This window comes from Rhamphochromis longiceps, linkage group LG22 (genome assembly GCF_057381845.1).
Source record: "Rhamphochromis longiceps isolate RC_006_pf linkage group LG22, R_longiceps_female_GT1.1, whole genome shotgun sequence".
Lineage (NCBI taxonomy): Eukaryota > Metazoa > Chordata > Actinopteri > Cichliformes > Cichlidae > Rhamphochromis > Rhamphochromis longiceps.
Genome location: NC_140577.1, coordinates 23,043,037 through 23,069,554, shown reverse-complemented (window position 1 = coordinate 23,069,554; position 26,518 = coordinate 23,043,037). Strand labels below are relative to the sequence as shown.

General features: G+C 40.2%; 1 protein-coding gene across 1 annotated transcript in view; it reads right to left on the bottom strand.

The window, feature by feature from the left end:
• The window catches only part of adgrb2 (adhesion G protein-coupled receptor B2), a 257,215-nt gene that overhangs the window by 63,933 nt on the left and 166,764 nt on the right, over positions 1 to 26,518 (bottom strand). Inside the window, exon 17 of the mRNA XM_085395366.1 lies at positions 4,255 to 4,381. Within this exon, the coding sequence (XP_085251492.1) occupies positions 4,255 to 4,381 (127 nt within the window). The remainder of the gene's footprint in view (positions 1 to 4,254; positions 4,382 to 26,518) is intronic.

Genomic DNA, 26,518 nt, shown 5'->3' with positions numbered 1-26,518 from the left:
ATTCTGATTAGGTGCCTCGAGCACTGATGATAACAGACGAAAAAGACTCGATTTATCTCAGGCAAAGCCAATCATTTCATAAGAATGATTGGGCCAAATGCAGTTAGCGTGGCAGGTAGAAGAAGCTCTGAGAAATCCTTTACAGCAGAAAGACATCAGTTCGGATATTGTTATTTGGAGCGACTTACTTTGATTCAGTAATTGGCTCATAAATAAGTTAAAGAAAATGAGAAAATCCCTCTTTCTGTTTCTCCTCCTCGCTCAAGTCGAGTGTGTTTGCTTGTGCGCTCATCTGTGCTGACTAAACCAAAGTCTCAGGTGCTGTTGTGAACCGCTGACCTCTCGTGTCCATTCATATTTCTGGATGCCTGCTTAGGCAAGCTCAGTGTATTTGAATGCAAGTTCGGAGAGGCACCTGAAAGCTGCTATTAGCTTTAATGTCAACACAACTTGAGCACCGGCTTTATGGGCTGACAAATGCGAAGGGGAAAAAAACGTGGAAGTCACATTATTGACTGGAGGTGCAAAACGTTAAACTGACTTTTATAAAGCCAGTACCTCCCTCAGCTCCAAATCCCGTGATCTCCGTGAGCTCTGCGCAGGCAAAGAGTCCAGACGTATCCGTGGGGTTTGTGTGTTCCCACTGGAGTCATCTTAAGAATTAAGTGGCTTGGTCTTTTAGTATTCCTTCATGACCTAACTCAATCAAATCCTCCTCCTCTCCCTCTCTCTTTCTCGCTTGTCTGTGTCGCTAAAGTAAAAAAAAACCCTCTGTCTCGTGTCTGATAGCGAAAGGTCTCTATAGACACTCAAACACGCAGGACACACACATACACACACGGAAATCTCAGAGGCTATAGAAAGTAAACAGGATTAACTGGCTATCCCTCACTCCACTGTAAACGGCCTGTAATGGCACCACTGCTTCTAAATCCCTCCACCTACCCCCCAACCCCCACTCCCGCTGCCTCCCTTTTCTATTAAACATGGAGGTTAATCCTCAGCCCCCCTTGTCCCTCGCGCCGTAACCCAGGATAAGCTGTCAGAGCTGGGCTGCTGATACTCAGCACTGCTCCAACAGCCACACAGCCTGGACAGAGCATATGAGTGCATCTTTGTCTGTGTGTGTGTGTGTTGAGCATCTGTGTGCGCGTTTTCATTCGCCCAGACTTACATGCATGCATGCATGCAGGCTTGTGCATGTTAAGTGTTTTTAAGTGCATACCACCATATATCAGTGTGTTCGCATGTCTGAATGTGGCTCTTTCTTTCTTTCTTTCTTTCTTGCTTTTTTTATTTATTGCCAAATTCAATTTGCCTCTCTCTCTTCTTTTTACACAACCCAATCTCCACTGGAGTAAAAAGCTAACTCTGGAGCACCCTAAAGCAACAAAGTGCACTCAGCACCAGCAGCAACAGCTCCTGACTGAGAGCCATTGACACAAAAACACTAACCCACACACCTTCTGGTCCTGTGCACTGGGTCTAAATGGCAGCACTGGGGGCTGACTGATGAATCACTAATGACTACCACACTCTTCACAGATGTCACAAATGTAAAAAAAAGTCAATGGTTTTTTTTTTTGTTTCCCCCCTCTCCTGGCCCTCTATCAGTCAACTCGGTCGACCTGCTTGCTGTGTGGCGAGGGAAAAGTCAATACTGTACGGCTGGAAGAGGAGTCGCAGGAACCAGAAACAGTGGCCGGAATGACCCGTTCGGCTTATGGGTCAAAGCTATTGTGTTTTCCATATTACGGGGAGTTAATGTTTCCCTGGGGTCTGAAATGGCTTCCAGACCCCTGTGAAGTAATTCAAGCTCTGAGGTACAAAAATAATGAATAACTGCAGTTCCTTACCTGAAGGCCATCCCCTTATTTTGACCCTCTTTACAGTTAATAGAAGGGAGAAATAGAACAGAAGGGAATAATAATACAAATAAATCCTAAAGCAGGACACGGAAATCTTGAGGCTTACAAACCAGCTGATTATCTCAGGTTTACGCAATTTACTGAGTCCTTCCTTTAAAACAGGGAGGTCATCTAAAAGTTGCGACGCCAGTCAGTGTCACTACTGTCAACTTGGCTTATCCATGTTTGCGTTGGATTAAATGACTTTATCCGTCTCAGGAAACGTTCAAGGCAGCTGTCACTTGCACGGCTTCATCCAAGGTTGGGGATAACAAGAAACAGAAGTGAATGTGACTGTGACAGGAGTTTTTCAATGCCGTGTATGCACTGGCAACTAGATGCTACCCAACAGTGGGATTCTTTTAACTATGCTGTTAAGAAGACTAAAAATGCATTCAGCTTAAATAAACTCAATTAGATGTTCTCATTTCTCAGTTTTCAATGAGTGCGGCAACCATGAAACCCTTTATTTCCTCCCTTCTTTTTCCTTGAGACTGAAGCATTTATAATATGCTGCAACTCACTACAATATTCTGCCTCTAACTTAATTTTTCTTTAGAGCAATGGCATCAGAGGCACATTTGGTATGCGGTAATATTTGCTATAAAAAAGGGGTGTAACATTAGCCAGGGGGATGTATAAGAAACGTACCTCCAATATTCATACTCTTTTAACTGTATTTGTTTCTTTTTGGTGCGACCAGATAGGGGTACTGATGAATTCCAATTTTTTTTTTGTTCCCAATGTTTGATGTTCTTCTGCTGACAAAAGCTATGCTAAGTACAGTACGGATTTTTCAGAGCTTTTTTGTGGGAAACACTGACCTGCCATTGCTGTAAACAGTAAAGCAGATGGCCTGGCAGCTAAACAATGAGCTGATAGAAATGCATTTTATAAAAAAAGAAAAAAAGCAAAGGGTAAATGCAAGGCATCAGTGAGCACAATACAGAAGCAATGCATTATGCCGAACAGGGCCACATAAGTGCACGGCTCTTTATCTCTGCAATGCTGGTTGTTAATGCATTACAGGTGAGTGCAGAAAACATCCACTTTCCATCTCTCTGGCCCTCTCTCTCTCCCTAAGCTGCCTGCGAGCCGAGACCAGACTACCTTTTCTGTTTGGTTGAACATTTCCTCCACCCTCCAAATCCTCTGTTCCTTACAATCACTTTCCATTTCTGTGACACACACAGTTATTCTCCAGCGCTTACTAGAGAACTAACTATTAAAAGAGAGAATCACAAAAGAGATTTTAATGTGTGACAAAAATGTACCCAAACCTCATCTCCTTTTGCTCCTTTGAATATTTTAAGCAACCGGTCTTGTCGTGGGCTTTGAGTACAAGTAATCAGAGAGGCAAATTAAGAGCCAAAGCCAAGGGGGAGCATTTTGTGACCACAGTGTAGGGGTCAGAGCTGCAGCATAAAGTGAGAATGAAAACTGGAAATGTTAACAAGGTGAACAGGGGTAAAAAAGAAGTGACAAGGGGGGGGGTCTTACAAGAGATTCGCAGGTAAAAAAAAACAGCTAAAAGGAATAAGGGAAGCAAGAAAATGGGTAAAAATAATGAATTAGAGGTAAGGTGTAAAATAAATGGGGTGATAGTGTGAGGTGTTACACAGTGAGAGAATTAGGGTCCTTTGGGTGGATCTACGAGGAAGGTGATCGGGTATTTAGATGACCATTAAAGCAGGAGAACAGGTCAGTGAATCAGAATGTGCATTACCATTAACTGCTAAAAAGCCCGCTTTTGTCACGTCAAACACACACTGTGAGCCACGTGAACTATTTATAGAGGAACACGTTATGTGCTCCAGGCAAAAAAAAAAAAAAAAGTCACACAGAGACACAATAAAATCTCTTCCTTCCTCCCGTCGCCTCGCCTCTCTCACATCACACGGGACTGAAAGAGTCCGACCTTCATCAAGTTTAAGCTCAAAAACAAACAAACAAAAATAAACCCCAAACTTGCGTAATGGGAAGAATGACAGCCAGTCAACATATAATTAGACAAACACACAGTGATCAAAATAGCCATTTATACAGTACTGTGTCACAGTTATAAAACTGACAGCCCCACTCAGGCTGCTCTCATTGTTATGAAGTAAGACATCTCACATAAAGCTCTGCTAGTCATGCCAGCCTCATCCATCCATATCCTTCTGTTAACTCAATAAATGACTTAAGAGACGTAGTTCTCGGTGATATGTCTGACGGGGATAGTGGCTGGAGTCTGCGTACAGAAAATCAGCTCACTGACCTGCGCACCCTCTCCTCCTGGTAGTAGTTGCCTCGTTAACACCCCAAAGTCCCACAGAGTACATCAGGCTTTGCATAGGTGACTCACCGGGTCTTTAGCTTGCTGCGCTAACACGGCGTAGGTGGATATTCTGCTGCACAGGCATTTGGTATGGACAGCGGTTGACGCGAGCGTTTGGCAGCCTTCTGTGCCCCAGTTTTCTGCGCCAGCTTCCCTGGAGGTGGAGAGAAGGGTGGGGTTGGTAGAGAGGGTGTGGGGAGGTGGCACATGGGACATAGACAGTGACTGTGAGACACATAAAAATAAAACTGTCACATGACTACACATGGATACAGGAGGTGAAAAAAAAAAAAGCCCAACAACTTGTGAAAAGGGGACAGAAAGTTTTAACGGACTCGTTCCTCCCCGTCGAGCTCCCCGAGCTCAGCCATTCACAGCATATACGTTTAACATTCAGCGATCGGCACTCGGGCACCGCCATGCTCTTTTACTCCTTTACAGCATCACCCCACTTGTCCTTCTCCGTGTTCAGCAACCTAAACACTTTCTTTCACGTCTTTGTTCATCCTTTTTTTTCTTTTTCCCTTTTATCTATCCCATCTCCCTTTACATGGAAGAATGCCCTTAGAGTCTGGGGGGAAAATGAAAAGGATTGCATCGGCGAAAAGTTAACAAAAACCAGTGAGGCCTAAATGGTGTATGGGGCTTATGTGGAACTAAATGGTCAATTGCTTTGACACCTAACACATTACTGCAAAGGAAGCAAGCGGCCAGAATCTCGTACAATAGAACCTTGAACGCTTTATTGCTTGGGATCTTTACCGTCTTTTTTGGCCACCCGTTGCCTCCCTCCTTCCCACCCTTTTACTTTTCTATAAAAGCTCCCAACGGAAGGTCGAGTGTTGAGGTCAATCAATAAGAAGTGAACTAATTACCCTGAGAGTTCACACTGCACATTAACCTTACGATTAACCCTGGATATACTTTTATTTCAGTTGCCAGAGACAGGTGAAAGCCATAGAAATGTTCTAATGGGGTCAAGAAGGCCAGCTTCATGAGTTACGGCAAAAGAAGGAGCAAGTAATGTGTCAGTGAGAAATATTTTTGTTTCTTTTTCTCCTCTGTTCCTTTCTCTGTGTTTTGAAGCGGGTGTGGCAACGTCCAGGATTTAAAGTAGAAACATCAGAGCTGATGACAGTTAGAGTGGGTTCAGTTTCATTGTTAATCCAGTCCGATCAGGCCGCAGGCAAATAGTCGCGATAAAGCAGATTAAGTGAGTATAAAACTTTTAGAAATGTCACCTCAAGATTTGAAACAGCATGAACGTTTGCTAAACTTTCATGTTTTGTCATGAATATTTTAGGTTATAGTAAAATACTTCGCAGGCTATATTCAATGTAGCATGCAAATATATGGAGTAGGTGTATAGGATTTTTTTTTCTTTAACCAAAGCCTCAAAAACCTTTTGCACAGATATCTGACAAACTGTACTTTCCAAAGTACAGCCTTTTGTTATAGCATGTAGGCACAACAATCTGACCACAAGAGACTCGGTTTGATTTCAAGCAGCAGTGGCCTGCTTGAAAAAGAAAAAAAAAAAATCAATTATTTGAAGCTAAAGACAACTCCTGTTACTGTGGTAATAGTTGCCGGTTTCAAAACAAGGATCTTTAGCAGGGGAAGAAGGGGATCTATGTGAGAACAAATGCTTCCCAGCAGGGATTTTGGGTGATGAAAATGTACCTAGCGACTCATCTTTGTGAAAGAAAACACTCTGTACTTGATATCTTTATCACGGTAACAAATACATTTCCACCAATTTAGAAACCAATTTAAAATGTCCATTTTTTGAAAATCATTTTGTTAGTTAGCAAACAACACAAACTTTGTGCTGCTCATTTTGTTCTATACACATTTATGGAGTGGGAGGAAAGATAAAACACAACTGGAGAGGTATATGCTGTTCTTTCTCTTCTGCTTTAGTGAAGAACTTAATTACCTCATTCCAAACTAATGGCATTGAGTACCCTCAGCAGTGGATGGAGAGAAAATTTAATAAAGCGTTGGCTGTTTCAGGACATCTATTTATTAGGATTTATATATACAGCCTATATATTTGAAAGTTATTAAATATGCAGAAATCTATAGTTTAGAATGAAATTATTATCCCCTTGTGAAACTTAAAGTTTTATAAACATTTCCCCATGTTTTTTAATATAACATTATTTCTACTTGCAGACAATAACAGAATTATTGTCGATGGGTCAATGTTATCATCCCCCTGAAAAACTGACCTTTTATTGAGCCGTAGCACAAACCACTGCTGCAATAATGTGCGTTATCTTTGTAATGCTCTAAGCTTGTAAAATCAAGTTAAATGAAGTTAAAACTTTTTCCACATAGTATAAAAACTTAAGCAAGGGTTTGAGCTGCCACTTGAGAAAAAACTAAATTAATCAGTATAGACTTAATAAAAACAATTGTTGATGCTCACAAAGCAGGAGACGGATAAACAAAGTTATCAGAGTGTTTCAAGAACTGTAGTGAGAAGTATCATCAAGAAGTTGAAAGAGAGCCACACAGTGCAGAACAAGCCGGGCAGAGGTAGGAAACAAATCACAGACTCTGAAAAGAAAACTAGTGAGATGTGTCCAAAAACAACAGAACTACCAAGACACGAGGAAATGACTTAGTCAAGTTGGGAACTGCGGTCTCAAAAAAGACCATCAGTAGGACCGTGAACAGGACTGGACTTTGAAGTCTCAGACCAGGAAAAACGCCACTTCAAGCCAGAGTGAAGGATGCCGAGTACAAGCAGAAGAAGGATCATGCAAACTGGAAGCACATCCTTTGTTCAGATGAGAATAAACTAGACTAAACTACTGCCTGTGCTGGAGAAAGAGGGAAGAGGTGTAAAACCCAAAACAGAACAGCATCTCTACAGTGAAACACGGTGGTGGCAGTATTATGTTGTGGGGACGCTTCAGTGCGTCTTGAAGTGGGAATCTGGTCAAGGTGGAAGGAATCGGAAATGTGAAGATTCTGAAAGTAAACCTCCAGTAGTCGGCAGCAAACCTGAGTCTGAGTTGTTGCTTTGTCTTCCAACACGACAACAACCTTGATGAACTACCTCCAGAAGGCCAAAGAGAATGTTACTGACTGGCTTAGGCAAAGCCCTGACAAATCTGTGGGCTGAACTGAAGGCCATCACATCTGGAGGAGCATGAGAGAGCAAATGACTGCAGGCTGTTATCCAGCAAAAAGGATACACAACTGACTATTAGGCCTCACAGGGTCTGATTTTGACCCTTGTAGTTTTATGTTTTTGTGACATACTTTTTTTTGTCTATGTGCAAAGTATCAAAAAGCTAAGATGTTTGGAAAAGCCCTTGCTCTCTTTAACAGCACTTGGGAAATGCTTTGACTGTAAAATCTGTATATCTTTAACAATTAAAAATTTAAATGAGAGGAAGCTTGGCTGACAGCTTCAATTCAATAAAATTAACAAGCTGTTTTGATTAGTTTTGTCTTTATGGTATCTTAGCTTTTTATCCAACCTTTGGGGAAATAACAGAAGGATAGCTTTCAAAGAGGAATTCAACGATACTCCTCTGTGATGCCCGCTTAACACAGCTCTGTTGCACAAAACTCTGGATTTGAGAGCATAAATGAATGAAATAAACAAACACGCTGAATGGTTTCTGGTTCAAGTTAAGAAAACTTTACTGTTGCTTTTACACCCGTCCATCAAAAAAAAAGCAAACAGACAGTTAAAAAGTTACATGCTCTGCTTGCCACTTACATCACGTTAACTGCAGATCAGTAAAAAATACCACTCAAGACTATTTCTGCTCTGACAGGCCACTTATATATGATCAGTTTGACTGTAAATGACAAGAGTGTATCAACATTAACCCTCAAAAGTATGTCTGAACATGAAGGACTGCAAACAGGATCATAAACCAGACACATGCACACACACATACACTGACACTCAAATCAAAATGTCACTAATAAGATGTGAGTACAATCCCCTGATGATCATCATCTGCACTATGACACTTCAAAGACTAAGGATCAGAAAAAGAGTTACAGCAGTGAAGCTTAGAGACAGCTTGACAGGTATCAACATGGTGCAGGGCTTTGTGTGTTTTTGTGTGTTTGAGAGAGCGACAGATAGAGGAAGATTAAAAAAAGACAAGGCGAGAGAGCAAAAGAATGGCAAGGATGAGGAAATATGTGTGTGGTATTTTTGCTTCTTTGGCTTGTGTATACGTCATTTATTTTACCGACCACTGTAGCTGAATAAGGCCCAGTCACAGAGGCCTAGATGGTCTAACTGGTCATGAAGTAAAAATGAGCATTCCCTGGCTGGTTGCTAGTGCTTGCTGAAGAGAAAATGATCGCTAAAGCTCCAATCACACAGACCTACAGTAACCCCCTAGCAACCACCTGTTTGTCAGTGGAAAACGTGTGCTTCTCAACCAGTCAGGAAAAAAATTGAAAATACTCCTTGTGACGGCTTTGTTCACTATGAAAGTGTTGGATTTGTCTACAAGCACGGGCCAGCTACTCTCCGAGCTGTCCTGCCCTAAACAGCCTCCCACTGGTGTCTCGTCACACCCCTGAGCAAATATATATTTTTGCCTCTGCTCTTTGTCTGACTTTCTGTTTATCCTGCTGTTTGCCATGTTGTGTCCTGCCTCATTCTTACATATTCCCCTGAGTTTTGGTTTGTCCTTTTATTATTATTATCATTTTTTTTGTTGGCTTTATCCTGCTTTTCCCTGCAGTGTCCTTTGGTCACAGTCTTTGTAAGTTTATTAAAATATATTTGGTTTATTTTATCTTGCATTGGAATCCTGATATTTGCAAGAAAACAACGGAAAAACATTTCTTAATAGGCAAACGTCCATCTGCAACCCATTTCTGACATTTCACTAATTACCATGGTTATACATCCCACAACAATGACTAGCTGACCACTTTTACAGATATAATTTGTTGAGGAACTATATTTTTGAACTCTAAAAGGTTGCACTACGTGTTGGGAAAGTATGCTAACACACAAATCGACATTTTTTTCATAGTCATATGTGCTGGTTAGCTTATATATGACCTCCCAAATGATGTCCAGTTAAGTACTTCCAAACGGCTTTGCTCACATAAGTACAGGGACGTGAAGTGTTACATGTTTTTAATGGTTAATTTATACATGGACATGAAAGCCTTTAATTTACTGCTCCAAACATTCAGACTGCATGCAATAAATAAAGACACACACACAGACACACACGGTATTCTACACTAGTCTCAGCAGAGAGGAAGTTGGCGTAATGAGAAACTATCTGACAGCACACAGCAGGGAGGGATCGCTAAAGATAACACCACACACACGCACACACACACACACAAACACACACAGGCACACAAATACACATTATCTGTGACCTCTTTGTTTTGTCTGCTGAGTTTCAAGCTTAATTGACTGCTAACCTTCATCTACCATAGCTATACTCCACTGTTGGTTTTTTGTGCCTTTCAGCAGAAAGTCAGCTTTGACTTTTATTTAGTTTTATGTCGCACACAAAGTTGGCACAAACCCTGAATGCTGGCATTGTAGATCCACTACAGCTACGGCTTCACAACACTGCTGTGACTCCCACTGGGCTCATAACAGTGTTAGATTATCAGTTAGGATCAGAGGGTGAGAAAAGATTAAAAGGACGCAGCTTTTGTGATACTTTTGTTATAGCCTTTGAATGGACCAGGAACTGCTGACAGCTCTTCTTATCATGGAAAACAGGTACCAGATGTACAAACAGGTCTCTATATTAGTACAGTTGGTAGATAGGCTATGGAATCCAAATGTATACTGCAAAGAGCTCCACCTGGCATTATAAGAAAAAACTACAAGATGTGTAAATATACATAAAATCAACCTGCTTTCTAGAATTGCTGTAACCGACACATCTACTCTTTGGTCTTGACAAAGATTTATTAAATGAATGCTAGAGTTGGTGATAACCCTCCATGCTCAGTGGGGATTACACAGTTTACACACACATTAAACAAGAGTTTGTAACTCGACAATGCGCTCATTGAGGGCTGCTGCTGCAAGGCACTGCGCTGCTTTGCATTGCAATAAATATAACCATTAGTATCCTAACATTTAACATGTGCACTTTATCTTTAGCTGCCTTAAAGGGTTACATAAGAATCAGAACTGCAGCTGATAGGGATCTTATCATTTTGAAGGTGATTTACTGTATTGGACAAACTGAAATTTTGACCTGTGATAGTGTCAGATTGCAAGGTTAAGAGATCACCAATGGAATTACTCTTAATCCTGTCAGAAATGCTTACAAATATGAATTATATCACTGAGCTCGGACATTTCTCTCAAAAATGTGTATGTCTGCACAAGATGTTGATTAGTAGCACTGTTGTTACCAGATAAGCAAAAATGTTGACCTGCCAGTGGCAGAAACCTATTAAAATGCTTCCCATTTTGCTTCCTAATTGCTGGTAGAATGTTTTTGTGGCTGTTAAGAAAAAAATAGGAAAAATACTTTCCGAACAACAGCGTAAATTGACCTTTTATGTCTACTGAGAATAAATTGGCACCAAATCTTGCCTGAAAGGGCAGTGCTATGAAAGCCAATTGCCCCCTGTTAAGCAGCAAACAAAGGTTAAACATGCTTTGAATGACTAAAACTGAATGGCTTGATGAAGGGATTTCAGCTGTATGAAAGTGTAGTGATGTATTGCCAGCACCTTTATAGTCATATTAAAAAAAAAAAAAAACAGGACATGGACTTTTTCCCAATGAACCAAACTTTGTTGAAAAGCTGATAAACAAAACCTAAAACTGACATTTTGCCATAATTTTTAGAACTTCTCTGAATCCATAAAACTAAAAACTGTTTTTCTAGATAAGATAGGGGGAACCAGTCCTTTTTAAACCTCCGACATCTTGGATCTAGTATTCTCTTTCAAACTGTGTGGTGTCAAGCTCTAATGAGATCTCTCAAGGTCTGAGAAAAAAAACATGATTTGAATGCCTAAGACTAGGACAAAGGTTTCTAAATGAAATCTCCAGGTTATTTGAAATACATGATTCCACTTCACGGAAAAGTTTGTCCAGGGTTAGATACACCAGCAAATACAGCCCAAATGCAGACTGATGCAAGAGCACTTCCATTCAATGGTGTGTTTATTTATATCATTTAAGACAAGAGGTAGCATACATTTGGCATTAGAGATATGCCTTTACTATGAAAACACCTACAAGAAGCTGTTTCTGCTAACTTTTAAGGTCAAGAGCTTATCTTTGTTTCCACGGAAAAAAAACTACATGTACTGGTATGTTTAAATAACTGTAGGTCATGCTTTAACATTTCACCTTCAGCTTTTATTCATAAGAGACCCAAATATCCCAAATATGTCTCTTCAACCACCAGCGTGCTAAAGGTACAGAACAAAATGCACATTGGGTCTTTATAGACAGGCTGCGCTTTTACAGTAGATGTAAGCAATTTTAGCCGCTTTAATCCACTTATCTGAATCAGTTGGTACCATTCAATATATAGTCATAGCTAAGCATTTAAACCAGTTTTACACGAGAAAATGTTGTTCTACACAGCTGTCAGTGATTTAATAAGGATTAACATTATCAGTTAATTTCAGCTGCTGGCAAATGCTGTCAAAACGATTTAGGAGATGAATGCAAAAAATAGTTTAGTCCATTTTAAGTTCATTGCTCGGCTTCCCGGGACTCATTTTGGTGTTGTCAAATGTTTGCAAAAAACCTTTTCCTGTGTTCTTCAATGGTCAGAAATGCAGCGAAGCAAAGGAGGAAAACAATAAAAATGTGGAAGCGGAATAGGCAAACAGCAATAAAGCATTGGGGAATGACAGAATTATTTCACGCATAGATGGAAATCAGTAGCACGAGAATCACAGAAAGTTTTGTCCTCATTACAGAAAAGAATTCTCTGAAGTCAAATTGCTATAAAGTCTTTAGACGACTGCAGGACCAGGTATAATGTCCACTGCATGAAATTGTGAAGACAGTGAGCAAATTGCCACAGACAGTGTGTAACCCAGTGCTGTAAAGCTTTTTGAAGAGAAGAGAGAGTAAAGTCATTGTCTATGGCAGAGGGAGAGCTGGTGATAGACAGTGGAAACAGAGAGCTAATGAGTCATAGGCAGAAGGACCAGTGTGAAGGGGAGGGTTTGCTGTACTATCAAGGAATTGTGAGTATTATGGAAGTAAATGACCTCAAGAAGGAAATGATTCAGATATACCACTGTGTTCAGATTCATCAGCGTACATGTGAATCAGTGGTATCATATCGCAATGATAAAAACTTATGATAACAACTGAAGTATGTACTTATTGCTCACTTGTGAATTTATATAGTAATATTTTTTCCATCAGTATCTATACTATATACTGATCTGTACTATGTACAGAAGAAGACTGTACATAGTGCATTTTGTTTTGATAATCTCAGGTTATTTTAACTACTACTAATATAGTTTACACTGTATTAGTGTAAACTACACTGCATTTTTCATATAGTATGTTTTTCCTTATTTTGTATTAGCATTTACACATATAAATAATGTGCTTAACTGACATATTACAGTCAAACTAACTGCTCAGTTACACTAGAGTAGAAAATAAGACAGAAACCATGTTAGAGATATCAAGAAGTAGCCTGGTGAGTGCATGAAACTTTTCTAAATAGATGAAATAAGATCTCTCAGACAGACTGACAAAAAGTCTGTGTCGATGACCACAAGACATCTGCACTGCTCTTCACAACAAGGAACTTGACTCAGCTGATTGCCAACTGGTTGCATTCTGATCGGTTCCCAACCAACATCGCACACACAGCTTTCTTATTCGTATTACAAAGTGAAGTGTGAGCACTGCATGTAACGCTGCAAAAGATATGACAATCCACAGTAGTAAAACAAACAGAGAAAAGGTTGTAGTTAATTAAAGTATTGAATTTAGCTGCTACAGTATCAAGGATGAGATATGTGCACGATATCATCTTTCAAAAGCTAACAAATATTTGTTGAGATGGCTGTTTGGGTAATATGTTTGCACTGGATCTGCTTTTATGCACTGTGTATTTTTACCTTGTTCTTTTAGGTTTTTTTTGTGAGGTTTCCTGACATTTTTGTACTGCTCTTATTTCTGCATTTGTGACTCCTGTCTGTGAAATGTGTTACATAAATACATTTTTCTTGCTTTCACACTTGTGGCGTACGTGAGGAAAAACAGAAGCCATCTGTTTTTATTGTTGCCCTGTATGAGGTGCACCCTGATTCCAAAGAGACAACATACTAAGCAAGATTACTAAACTCTGCGGGCAGTGGCGACATGTCATGGATTCAAAATGTTTAATCACATTGTGATTATCTGCTTGTACTTTATAAGAGAACACAAGGGTCATCCTGGTGTCACAGCTTTCCGTTGCCATGTTAAATCCGACGGGTTGGATTTTAATCTGGTCAAGACATTTTTAAATGCTACTCCTTCCTCTCACTGAATTTCCTGATGCTCCAGCTGTTTAAATGTGAAACTAAAGTTTTTTTTATTTACTGCTTAATTTTTATTCTTCAAATGTAATTTGCAAATGCAATTTATGTTATTGTATGTCCGTGTCATTGTGTGTAAGATGCACTAAATAGTATTTGTTTGGCCAACATGTTTGAGGGAACTCTTCAGATAAAAATACAATATCAAGTGTTATGTTATAGTATTTATATTGTTTAGATATTTGTGGGGCCATATTTAGAATCTTTTTTAGTTATTGTTGAGTCAATATCTGCTATAGCGTGTCATGCTGCTGTAACCTACTATTACTGCTACAACAACATGTACTACAACAGTAATGAGAATTACAGGAAACTTTTCGAAAACACAGGAACAAAGCAGAAAAAATAATAAAACAATTCAGCACAATGGCATTAAATTTGAGTTACTGAAAGCACGTGGAGCTAAATAAGGTAACATGCATGTGTATTCTATAACCTACTTGTGATTACATCTTTCATTCATAATTGGGCGGGTTAGGGGTTTTCTCTTTCTTTTTTAATGTGTTGTTTCATTATGGATTTTTTTCTGACTGATTAAAATGTTGTATTTATTTTTTAAACAACCAAAGAATAAGATCAACAGCAATAGTACCGTAAAGTTTTCTTTTAACAAAACTTTTTAAACTGCGCTGTTTATCTGAATATAATACTGCATGGTATATACTGCTAGGGATCTAGTCGGAACCAAGGTTGAATCCAGTGGTGAAAACAGGAAAACAAATGTGTAGAAGAGATTATCTTTTCTGATAGACATTACTTCTGTGGCTACCAGGGAGCCAGACAGCACATTTACCAGGCGGGGAGTAAATCCTCGCCTCTTACTATATAGCTCGAAAGCACTGACACAAATCTTCACATGACTCAAATCATCTCTGCTTCCTCAACGCTACATACCACCTACTGTGAAGGATTGAGTAGTACACATTTGTTGTGGTATACTGCAGCAAACATATCTGCCAGAATATAAGCCCATGCTTGTGTGTGTCTGCATGCAAATCCAGATTTGAACTAATTTTAAGTGTTCCTCTGTTCCACCGGCCGATGTAAAGACTGGTCTTATAACCAGAAGAACATGCTATAAGATTATGGGAAGCTTGTCGTGATGTTTACATGCAAGGCTGTACAGATTATGTTTTTGAATGTACACGAGACATTTATTGATTTGAAGGCTGTGTTTGGTGAAATGACTCAAAGAAAAACATAATTTACGCGTCTCTTCTGATGCACGCATCGCTTTTGTGGCAGGGTCAGTGCAGGACATAAAGGTTTGTGCCTTGCGGTTGCCTCCACTCACCAGTCAGCTGCAGATTACATTAGTGATGCACAATGACACTTGCTTCCTTTCTGATCTGATACCCAAAATAACCCAGTCTGGTATTGCCAACAAGAGTGCCAACACAGATCCTTGTAAAGCTTAAGCATTAGGAAACGATATAAAAAGTAGGCTGTAGCATTTCATTCCTCATCTTGGAGTATTCTGATGCTTTTGACACTTGCCTGCAAGCAAGAGATCATCATAGTTCTATTTTTCCAATCTCCTTTTAAAGTCACGAGGAACCTCTCTACTGCTTACACTGCATTTTTCAAAATACCACTGTGACCAGTTGCAGTTGGGTCTCTTTGATTTCATTATGGCTTTGCTCAGGTGGTAGACCAGGTCATCTAACAATCAGAAGATCAGTAGATTGACCCTAACTCCTCCTTGGGCATTATAGTAAACCCTGAGTTGCCTTTGATGCAATCATTAGCTTGTGTGTCAATGGTAGAAAAAAGTGCTTAGGTACAGATAAAACCACGGTACTAATGTGTGTGTGATTGGGTCAATGAGCCAATTGAGGGCTCAAACAAGAGTTTGAGCCCTCAAAGTGGCCTAATCAAGAGTTCACTATCTACTATGGACCTCAAACTAGCATGAAGAACAAACCTCAGCTATTGTGTCAAATTGACGTAATTTTATGTTGAGCATCATCACTGGTAACAAAAGCTGTGTTTCTAGCTCCAACCCAGAAACCAAACAGTAGTCTGATTTTCAGGGCTGGAGTTGTGAAACCATTTCTTACACAGAGCACATGACTGTACTGAATGATGTATGTAGCCTCTCAAAATGCACTAGCTACTATTGAAGAAAGGTAGTACTGCACATGTTTAATCAAAAACACACAGTATTGGCAATGAAATGCATATCACAGTATCACAGGGCTGAGCTGATTTCTCTCTCTGAACTGAAAAGTCACAGCTCTGTCTTTGTACAGCTTTTAACTGTGGTATTACTTTAATCTGCGTTTGATTTTATCATTCTGAAGAAAATGACATTCTGCAATTTTAGGAATTGAAGGCTCCTATTGTATAAACATGAGCATACAAACTAAACCCGAGATGGATTTAAATGACTTCCCAGCAGTCAGTGATAAACGTTGCCATAGCTACACACTCTCTTTTCTTTACCTGGATGCTGCCTGCCACTGCTTAAAACCCCCAAAAAAATCAGTGACAGAAAACTGTCTCAACCTTTCTTCTCCTCCTCAGACCCACCGCGTCGACTCACACATATAAACTGATGTAGTTTGTGTATGACGATCAGAAGGAAGTACTTTTTAAAAGACTTCTTATTGTATCATTTTTTTGATTATAATACATGTGCCTCAAGTTACTCAGCTCAAATAGACAAATACTTTAAATGTGAAGAATGAACAAAGAGCTCAAACTCCTAAATCATATAAAGACGTTCTTCATTTGGGTCATGGGTCTAAAGATGGACGATATCTTTTGATGCACACACTGTGAAGCCAATTATAGCAACTTTTTTTGATCTGTGATATACCGACAAAGAAATAAAATTGATTTGACCTAACATGACCGGACTTCCAGTTTCTGGGCACGGTTTACTTCCTGAGGATCCTCAGGAAGAACCGCCTCACCCAAAGATTTCTATGGCTTCTCCATAGAGAGCATACTCACATACTACATCTGTGTGCAGTTCACCAGCTGCACAGCGGCAGAGAAGCAAATGCTTCAGAGGCTCATCATCACTGCCCAGAAGCTGATCGGATACCCTCTCCCCTCCCTGGAATATCTTTACAATTCCCGCTGCCTCAGAAAAGCCCAGAGCATCCTGAAAGATCCATTCTGCCCCGGACACTTTCTGTTTGAAGTGCTGCCCTCAAGCAGATGTTTCAGGACATTAAAAAGAAGGACAGACAGATTAAGAAATAGTTTTCATCCAAATCCTTAACTCTGCTAAATGCTGCTGGAACTGTGCATTCAAAAAAGAAAGAAAGAAAATCAATCATGCATGAATGCCTACAAAATGTGAAGCATCTCGTATGTATGAGATGAAAAACTTTCCCTTTTAGAATTTTGTATGGTTACTTTTAGAGACTTTAGAGTTCTTAAATATAATATATAGTAAGATTTTCTTTTTAGCTGCCATATTTTAAACCTATATGAGATATTTGCACTGATGCAGTTTCATTGAATTCCTTTGCCTAAAAGAAATGACAATAAAGATATTATTTTTACGCTTTATTGTACTCATTCTGCTACTGCTATATGTATCTCTACAATATTAGATGTCAGATTTCTTGCATGTGTTCACGTGCATTTTCCATTGTTATACCTCTCTGACCTGTCTTCCCCATGTGATGCTTGTGTAATGTATGTATTAGTGGTGCAACGGATCACGGTTGATCCGTAATCCGAACCGATCCCACTCCACGGTTCGGCACGTGATCCGAAGATTCGAAAAAGAAGGAAAAAAAAGTATGTGTATGGTGCGCGTGGTCAGTCTGTCAAGCGATAGTTATGGCCAGCGCTAGCGGTCCAAGTGGAGGAGCAGAGGAAATTGCGGCATTTAAGCAGCACTTTGCTGCCCAGTCCGACCGGGCTAAAGCGATTACAAAAGCTATTGGGTGTTTAGCTGCAGACGGGAGGCCGTATTTCCTTGTGCAAAACAAGGGGTTTAAACTATGATGAACGTGCTTGAGCCACGCTATGATATCCCATTGCGCGTCCACTTCAGTGACAAGATTGTACCGAGGCATGTATGAGCAGGAAAAGTTTAAAGTTATGGCTGAACTGTCCCAGGCATCTTATATTGCCCAACTACAAACGGGTGGACCTTCAGGTCAACGGAAAGCTACGTGACCGTGACCGCTCATTATATCACAGCGGAGTGGTAGATACAAAGCCCTGTACTGCCCTATATTGCACCTTAATTTGCGTGGAATGAGTCTTGAGTTGAATGTTTTTAATAGGCAAAAAATACTTAAAAAGTTAATAAGTAAATGTTAAAATTTTGTCTTTTTTTCTTTTCTGCAGATCCGAAAATTGATCCGATCCGTGACTTAAAACCGTGATCCGATCCAAACTGTGAGATTTTTGATCCGTTGCACCACTAGTATGGTTGGAAGGGTAAGATGGCGCTGGCAAGGCTGGCACCCTTAACCCAATTTTCCTCGGGATGAATAAAGTATTATCAATCAATCAATCAATGCCTGGGCAGGAAAGCCAATTCTAACACAACACAAAGCTGTGGCAGTGCACAAAATTGGATGTTGCTGCTAATGAGCAGATTTTAAATGTAGATGTTTCACATATATCTTCACCTCTGAAGCACAGAAGATCACACTGCCAAGGGGCCTAACAAAGTTTAGTGTAAATGTGACTTATGATCGAATGCTGCTTATTTGTTCCTAAGTTATGGTGTTAAACAAAGGCTAGATCATTTATTTATTTATTTAACAGCCATTATTCACTTATGAATTCTTGAGTTAAAGCCAAAAACTTGACCTTTAACTAACAGAATCTAATTAGCTTAGCCTTGAGTCCGAGTGAACATTCGTGCCAAATTCCAAGAAATTCCTCAAGGTGTTCTTCCAACTAGGACAGTCATCCAGGCATAAAAGATAAAGTAGCCATATCAAGGCCAGACTTTGAATATTACAAAATATTTTTTATAGAAACGTACAAAGGCAGCTTACAACGTCATTATTCCTCCTCCAGCCGAGTGAAAATTGAAATAGGTCGTTATTAAAGACCGATGCGCAGTTCGTGCTCACTATTCATTATCCTTGTCGTGTCTGATGTTTTATGCCCTTTCCTAATTCCTCCCCGATTCTTGTGTAGGGAGAATGCTTTGTCAGTGACCTCTACTATCCAAATCTGCTTCTCTCTGCCCTTAAGCTAATTTATAAGCTTCTTTCTCGGGATTATCTTCCTTCCTGGTGTGCAAGCTACTGAGCACACAGGAAAGCTAGCCATACAGATTTTAGCTACAGCCATAAATGGTCTGCCATTCTGCCTGCCTCCACTCTGCGTTACCACAAATATGCCGCATACAGTGGTGTGAAAAAGTGTTTACCCCCCTCCTGATTTGTTAGTGTTTTGCATATTTGTCACAATTACATGTTTCAGATCATCAAACAAATAGAGTAAATACAAAACTCAGTTTTTAAATGATGATTTAATCATTTAAAAACTGAGTTATACAAACCTACCTGTCCCTGTGTGAAAAAGTAATTGTCCCTCTTGTTAAATCATGAAGTAACTCAGAGTTCAGTTTTTACTAAAGACACTCACTGTCAAAACAAGAAATCATTTAACCTTTCTGACAGAGTGAAAGAGTCTAAAAGATCTCAAAAAGCAACACATTATGCCACAATCTAAAGAAACACCAGAGAAATCAAGTCAGAGGCATCTATCAGTCTGGACAAAAATGATCTGCATGGTGGAGTTCAAGGAGAAGACCACTGCTAACCAGAAAGAACACAAAGGCTTGTCTCACATTTGCCAAAAAAGACATCTTTATGACCCCCAAGACCTTTGGGCATTTTGTGGACTCACAAGAGAAAGTTTAACCTTTTGGAAGATGTATGTACCATTAAATCTGGCACAGCATTTCAGAAATGAACCATCATACCAACAGTAAAACATGGTGGTGGTAGTGTGGTTTCTGTGGCTGTTTTGCTGCCTTAGGACCTGGAAGACTTGCACCATGAATTCTGCTGTCTACCAAAACTTGCTAAAGGAGAATGTCCAGCCATGAATGTCAGTTCATGAGCTCAAGTTGAAGCACATTTGGGTTCTGCAGGAGGACAGTGATCCAAAAAACACCAGCACGTAGACCTCTGAAAGGCTTAAGAAAAATAAAATGAAGACTTTGGAGTGGCCAAATCAAAGTTCTGACCTGAATCCGATTGAGATGCTGTGGCATGACCTTAAAAAGGCAGCTGCCCAAACACCCTCCAATGTGGCTGAATTACAGCAATTCTGCAAAGAGGAGTGGACCAAAATTCCTCCACAGTGCTAAAAAAAACTCAATGCCAGTTACTTCAAATGCTCGATTCCAGTTGTTGTTGCTAAGTGTGGCCCAACCAGTTATTAGGTTTACGGGGCAATCACTTTTTCACACAGAGCACTGTAGGTTTGGATTTCCCCCCCATTTAATAATAAAAACAATAAAAACACCTTCATTTAGAAACTACATTTGTTTGTGTTATCTCTGTCTAATATTTTATTTTTTTGATGCCCTTAAACATTTAAGTATGACAAACATACAAAAAAAATTGTAAATCAAGAAGGGGGCACACATTTCTTCCCACCACTGCATGTATGAAGAATGTGGTTCCTTGAAAAAGACCTGAGGAAGATTCTAAGCATTGTGCTAACTCTTAGTCTCATAATAGACTAACACAGTGCCCTCTCAGCCTACTTCCAGCGACATAACAGTAAAGAGGATAATGTGGAAGTTAGTAAGATAGACATAAGGCAAATACTGCACTTGGCTGAAGGTCAGAACCTTGTAAGAGCATGTTCGCAGTGCATAATTGGCAGAAAAACTTAACACAACATCCATAACAAGGCTCAAAAATAATAAGGTATTAAGCTGATGGAGATGTTACTTACCTACCAATCCTCACGCTCTACGGGTCCAGCAGCCAAGGCAAAGTATTCCAGCACACAGTCCAAGTCAAGCCTTCTAATCGCTATCAATACCAACAACATCTTCCTCTAAAACATTCCCAAGACAAACAGCCCCAGTGCTAAAGCTCCATTTCACTTGTCACATGATGAAGAAATCAACAACATCAACCAATCAGTAATACACGAAGGAAGAAAAAATACTGAATGTAGAATAAACAAGTTCTTCCTTATATAACTTCTTCACCCAAATAAGAAAGCAGAATCTTCCTTACCTATGAGCTACCCACAAGTATCCATGATGTTCAGCAGCAAAAACAAACCATAGCTACAGCTGTACACACAACTACTTAGACTTGAACTTAACCCCCCTCCTAAAAAAATCTACTTACAGGCATCAAAAAGTAACCTAAAACCAACTGTCCTTAACTAGTCACCCCAGCTTTTTGCACTGAGAATTGAAAATCCCACATTAACACGCTCCCTGGGGACAGTTGTGATAGTTGGAGAAACTAACTGAGAGCCTGTCCATGCCTTTAACAGTCAATGGAGACAGAGCGCGCATAAGCCTGGCCGACTCCCTCTTCCCGTGCTGACTCGCTATTTGACACAGTCTTGATCCCTTTTGCTCTGTCAGATGGAAAAGTGGAGCAAGCCGTATCAGCCATCCACCCCTCCTCCTGGTGGCTCTGCTGCTTCTGTGTGTGTGTGTGTGTGTGTGTTTGCATTTCTGTTTAATCTTAGTCTGCAACAATAGTGGAAAAAAAACCCACGATGCACAAGTAAAAATGTTGCAAGTCTTTTGTTGGAGAGCTAGATTTAAAAAGAAAAAAACAGATAAGTAACTTATTGTTAGCTATGACTCCTGAGAAATCTAAAAACGACTTTAATAAAAACTGAAACAAAACACAATGAAGTGGGTGTATAATGTACTTATCATTTCCACTGTATTATCTGATGCACACTGTATAATAGCATATTTTTGCCTTTCGCAAACAAATCGCTCAATATATTTATATTTAATTTACCATCTCTGAGATAACAGTATTTAACCTAACCTACTACAAGGAGGGTGTACTACGTATCCCAAAATGCACTAAGCTAAAGCTAGGCTGCACTAGAGAAAGAGTTTCTGGCCAAAATGAAATAAACAGCATGTGTGCTTAAGCTGCAATGCTGTAACTCATACATCTCTTTAAATAACTTGAGAGAAAAACACTGTCCATGTAGGAAATGTAAATAAAGGGTCATGTAGGCAGTATTTAGGATTTTTTCAAGGAATAATACAAAAAAGAGTTTGAAATCTCTTTACTGTGAGTTTGTGAGTAAAAAGGACAATGCACAACTCAGTGTGATACATACTTAGACTTTCAAGCAAGCGTTATATCCAAGAAGGACAGACAATACTCTGCATATTTTTAAATCAATTCCTTCATTTACTCCGCTCTTTGATTCACAAGCGACTAATAGGGGCCACATGACAGAGCCCAAAGCTTCCCAATATGAGAATTAAAAGTGTCATCCACTTGGCTCATTGCTACTTGCCTCTATGCTTTTCTGTAAAGTAAATGCGATTACACTTTGGCCACATTTGTGCCCCGCTGGTTTTTTTGGCAGTGTGCAGAATATGTCTTTGACTTTTTAAGTCATTTAAGGTTGGAACCTGCCAATGCCAAAGCCGATAGTGGCGCCAGATCAGTCTGAGCCCAAAGCAAGCCCCAATCTACCGTGTCAGATTGTTGATGTTAGAGCTACTTGCACTGCACATCGGGTTTTATTACTCTATGGCTGCGATGGGTGGCAGAGGGGTAGAGTGGGTTGCTTGGGTCTTTAACCACTGTTCCCCGATCAAGCTGAAGACCGTGGGGATTAGCGAAAGGATTAAATGACCTTCAGCCTTTCATAAGCTTACTGCCATCCATCCATCTAAAGTGTATATTACATTTATCTCCCACTGCTGGGTTTCATTCTTATGCATGTTTTGAAATCTCTGTGAGCCAAACTATTTCTGCTTTGTCACTTCCATGGCAGGAGATTGCTTCTATTGGAATAGTAACACACGAGTGATAAAGAAAAAACTAAATGTCTTAGTGATGTAATGCAGCGGTCCCAACCCCCGGGCCTCGGACCGGTACCGGTCTGTGAGTCGTTTGGTACTGGGCCGCGAGAGTTGAGGCTCAGGTGTGAAATGTATAGTTTTCAGGGTTTTTATCGGTTTTCAGCGTTATTTTGTTATCGTTTTTATCGTTTACTCGGCTTTTCTTGGTCTTTTCACGTGTGTTATGAATAAATTTTCTTTTTTTCGGTACCGGTAATAGTTTAATTTTGTTGTATTTATCCACGACACCTTAAAGGCCGGTCCGTGAAAATATTGTCGGTCATAAACCGGTCCGTGGTGCAAAAAAGGTTTGGGACCGCCGATGTAATGTATATCTTACGGATGCTGGCACATCTTTCAAATATCTAACAAAATCACAGCAACCCATAAAGCGACTTTACAGCAGAGTGAGTGTGCGGAAGTCACTGTGTTAGTACTTCAGTGGGATATCTGACTGACCCCCCCCCCCCCCCCCCCCCCCCCCTTAGTGAGGGTCAAATCCCAGAGAAGCTAGCAGCAAGGTCAGGAACCACAGCAAAGACCAGGTGAACACCTGCTATCGTATCCCAGCAGAAGAGAGAAACAGGGCAGAAAATAAGCAAGAGGAGGTTGGATGACCAAGACTGACTTAGTTATTATTTCTATTTTTATCTCAGGGCCTTGTGTACAATACCACCATACATGTTCACGCAATGCGTTCTCTCGTAATAGCTGCTGTTTGCTTGCCTGAGCTTCTAGTTTTGAAGCGTGTAAAACTTTTATGAGGGCTAAATGTAGCAGCTTCCATTCAAGGCAGCGAGGAAAATGAAAACAGGTTGAGACTTGGTTGAGGGGACAGGCACACGGGGGAAGACTGGGAGGGATGGCGAGCTCAACGATTTGGGTGGGCAGATGGTACCGACATATGGGCCTGTTAGGGGCTTAATAAATAAATAAACACTCGCACATAAATACTGAGATGAACTGTGAGTGCCACACACTGTCGGCCAACTTAGCCAGCTGAGAGAGAGAGCGAGAGCGCAAATGGGAGAGAGCTTCCGCTGAAATGGCTGGCAGATTTCTAAATAGAACACCACTGCAGAAAAAACATGCGCGCACACACAGTTGTGATGGGGATGACAATAGGCTTTGCAGATTTGAGCCTCAGTGTGATGCCTAATCTCCAAGTAAGTGTACATCATCAATGTGGGTATTTTAACAAAAGAGGGGGGTAAAAGATACAGAGAGAACATAATTTGTGTTTCAAATGTGGATGCATTTGGGTGCACTAAATATAGTCTCCATATACAGGTCATGGAGTGGCAAAGCTTTTTCTTCCATCTCCCCTTTCTGCCTCTGTCTGGTTCAGCTGCTGTCATGTCTGCCTTGCTTCCACGCTACTATCTATACCTTCTCCACATCTCGCCTGCCTCCTGCTCAACCCTCAAAAGCTTGTGGCTAGTTCCTGAGAGAGGCATTATCCTGCAAATTCTCCACCCATATCAACTGTACACTAATGCCAATCTTTTGTCAGGATCTGGCGTCCGGCATAGGGAAACAAATATAGTAAGACTGATACGGTACTGGTGTCTGTCTGCCTGCCTGCTTGCTCTCTGAGCAATTTACAGATGTTTGTGCACATAAATTGTACAGGTGATCATCAGATTAAAATTTAGAAATTCATTTTTGACTTCCTCTGGCTGAAATGTACCACCTGCCTTCATTACACTGCCTCACACATTTCCATAGACGCCTCTGTGCACCCAAAGATGATGTTATGAGCACTTGTTTATAGGCTGTTTATACTGAAAATTTCAAGTGTGTACATGGGTTTAATGTGTAAGCAACTATTTCAACAACAACCTGTCCTCGACAATTTTTGAGAGTAGCTGGCTGACATAAGCATTAAAAATGCAGATACTCCGTTATGCTCCTACCTTGGTTCGGTACTTGCGAGTGAAACATAATTTTTTTCGTTGATTATGTTTTCTCGGTACAGGATATCGAAAGCAGCCAAAAAGCATGCTAAATGTAACTAAACACTGTATCTGTGGCATGCCGATATAAATATGTCAAATCAACCGAGGTCCGGATGTTTGTCTGTACACATCTTTAGATTTCTACAAGCACATTAGTAAAGCCTAAAACCAAAAACAAAACAAAACAAAAGAGTGCATTCCTTCTGGTGCACGCACTTTTTTGATTGGTTGACATCACTGCCATCTCGCCACTTTATATTCTGCTTGGCTCTCTGCCCTCGTCATGTCTGCAAATTTAATTTGATTGCAGCTGTAATCTGCCAGCTAGTTGATTGACTTTGCCAAGCATTGTCCCTCTCCTGCCTTAATGGAGAAGGGGTAGTTTAAGTTACAACGTCTTATCCTGTCCCTGCAAACCTGCACTCCCATTGTGTGCTTTGGTCACCAGAGAGTACTCTTCTAGAACTGGGTAAACTAATGGGATCTCCAGGGAGAATTTGAGCTGACCTGAATTTTCTGTCATCCGTCTTGTTGTCACATTAGACAGGAAGTCTTCAGTGATGGCCCTCTGACAAATTCAATTCTTAAGTTATCGGTTGCTGTGAATCATCATATGTCAAATATGTTTCCAAAAATTATTTATATTCTCATACAGCCCAACTGGATTAGCAAATACATTTTGAAGAAAAGCGATATCATCATGATTGTATTTTTATTGACAATAAAAATGACATCACTGTCAGTCTGTACTCGGGTCACATTCACTCATTTGTGCTGGGGTTTTTCATGCCCAGAGTTTAATCTGTTGTCATGAGAAATCCCAGAAGTGTAATAATAATTCAACACTTAAACTTTATATGATGATGAAGGCCATGGGTCAAGGTTAAAAGCTACAAAAGGAAGAAGTATGTCATGTTTATACTGAAGCTGTTGGGTTAATGGCAGTTCAGGCAGGACCACTTTAGCAAAAAGATTATTGATATTTAAGTCTATACTAATTTATTATTTGGCAAAATGACTTTGTTGCGGCACCTTCTTGATCTTCCAAATACACTCATGAAAAGTCAAAGATGGCAAGAAGAGCAGCACAATCCCGAGCACTTAACACGGCAATGACAACAGAGACAACAGATATTACACTAAGTAAAGGCTTCCTCTCCTCACCCCCAACCGGTTGCATGGTTGCAGATGGCTGCCCCTCCCTGAGCGGATCTGCCGGAGGTTTCTTACTGTTAAAAGGGATTTTTTCCTTTCCACTGTCACCCCGGTGTCATAGGGGGATTGTTGTTGGTGTTTTCTCCCTGTTAATGTAGAGTCTTAACTTACGAGATAAAGTGCCATGAAGCAACTTTTATTGTGATCTGGTGCTACATAAATACAATTGAACTAAACCAAATTGTACGATACAACATGAGATTAGGATTGGGGGTGCAAGTGGGTTGTGAATCAGCTTGCAGACTGCAGTTGTGCAGAGGATGGTAGCTGGGCCATGAGCTTTTGTGAACTTGTATTTAGCTCCTCTGGTCTGTCAGAATTGCAGCTAATCTTACAGTCAAGCTAAAAGAAAGCATGGGTGGAGACTACAGCGTGACATATGATTGCAATCTCATTGCTTTTGAAAAAGCTGCTGTGAAGACAGGAACCAGGTTTGCGATCACTTGCAGTCGATTGCCATCTTCAAAATGACTTTGGTCAAGATGGTGGTGAAACAAAACAATAAAATAGATGGATAAGAAGATAGACCAGTTATATTCTACTC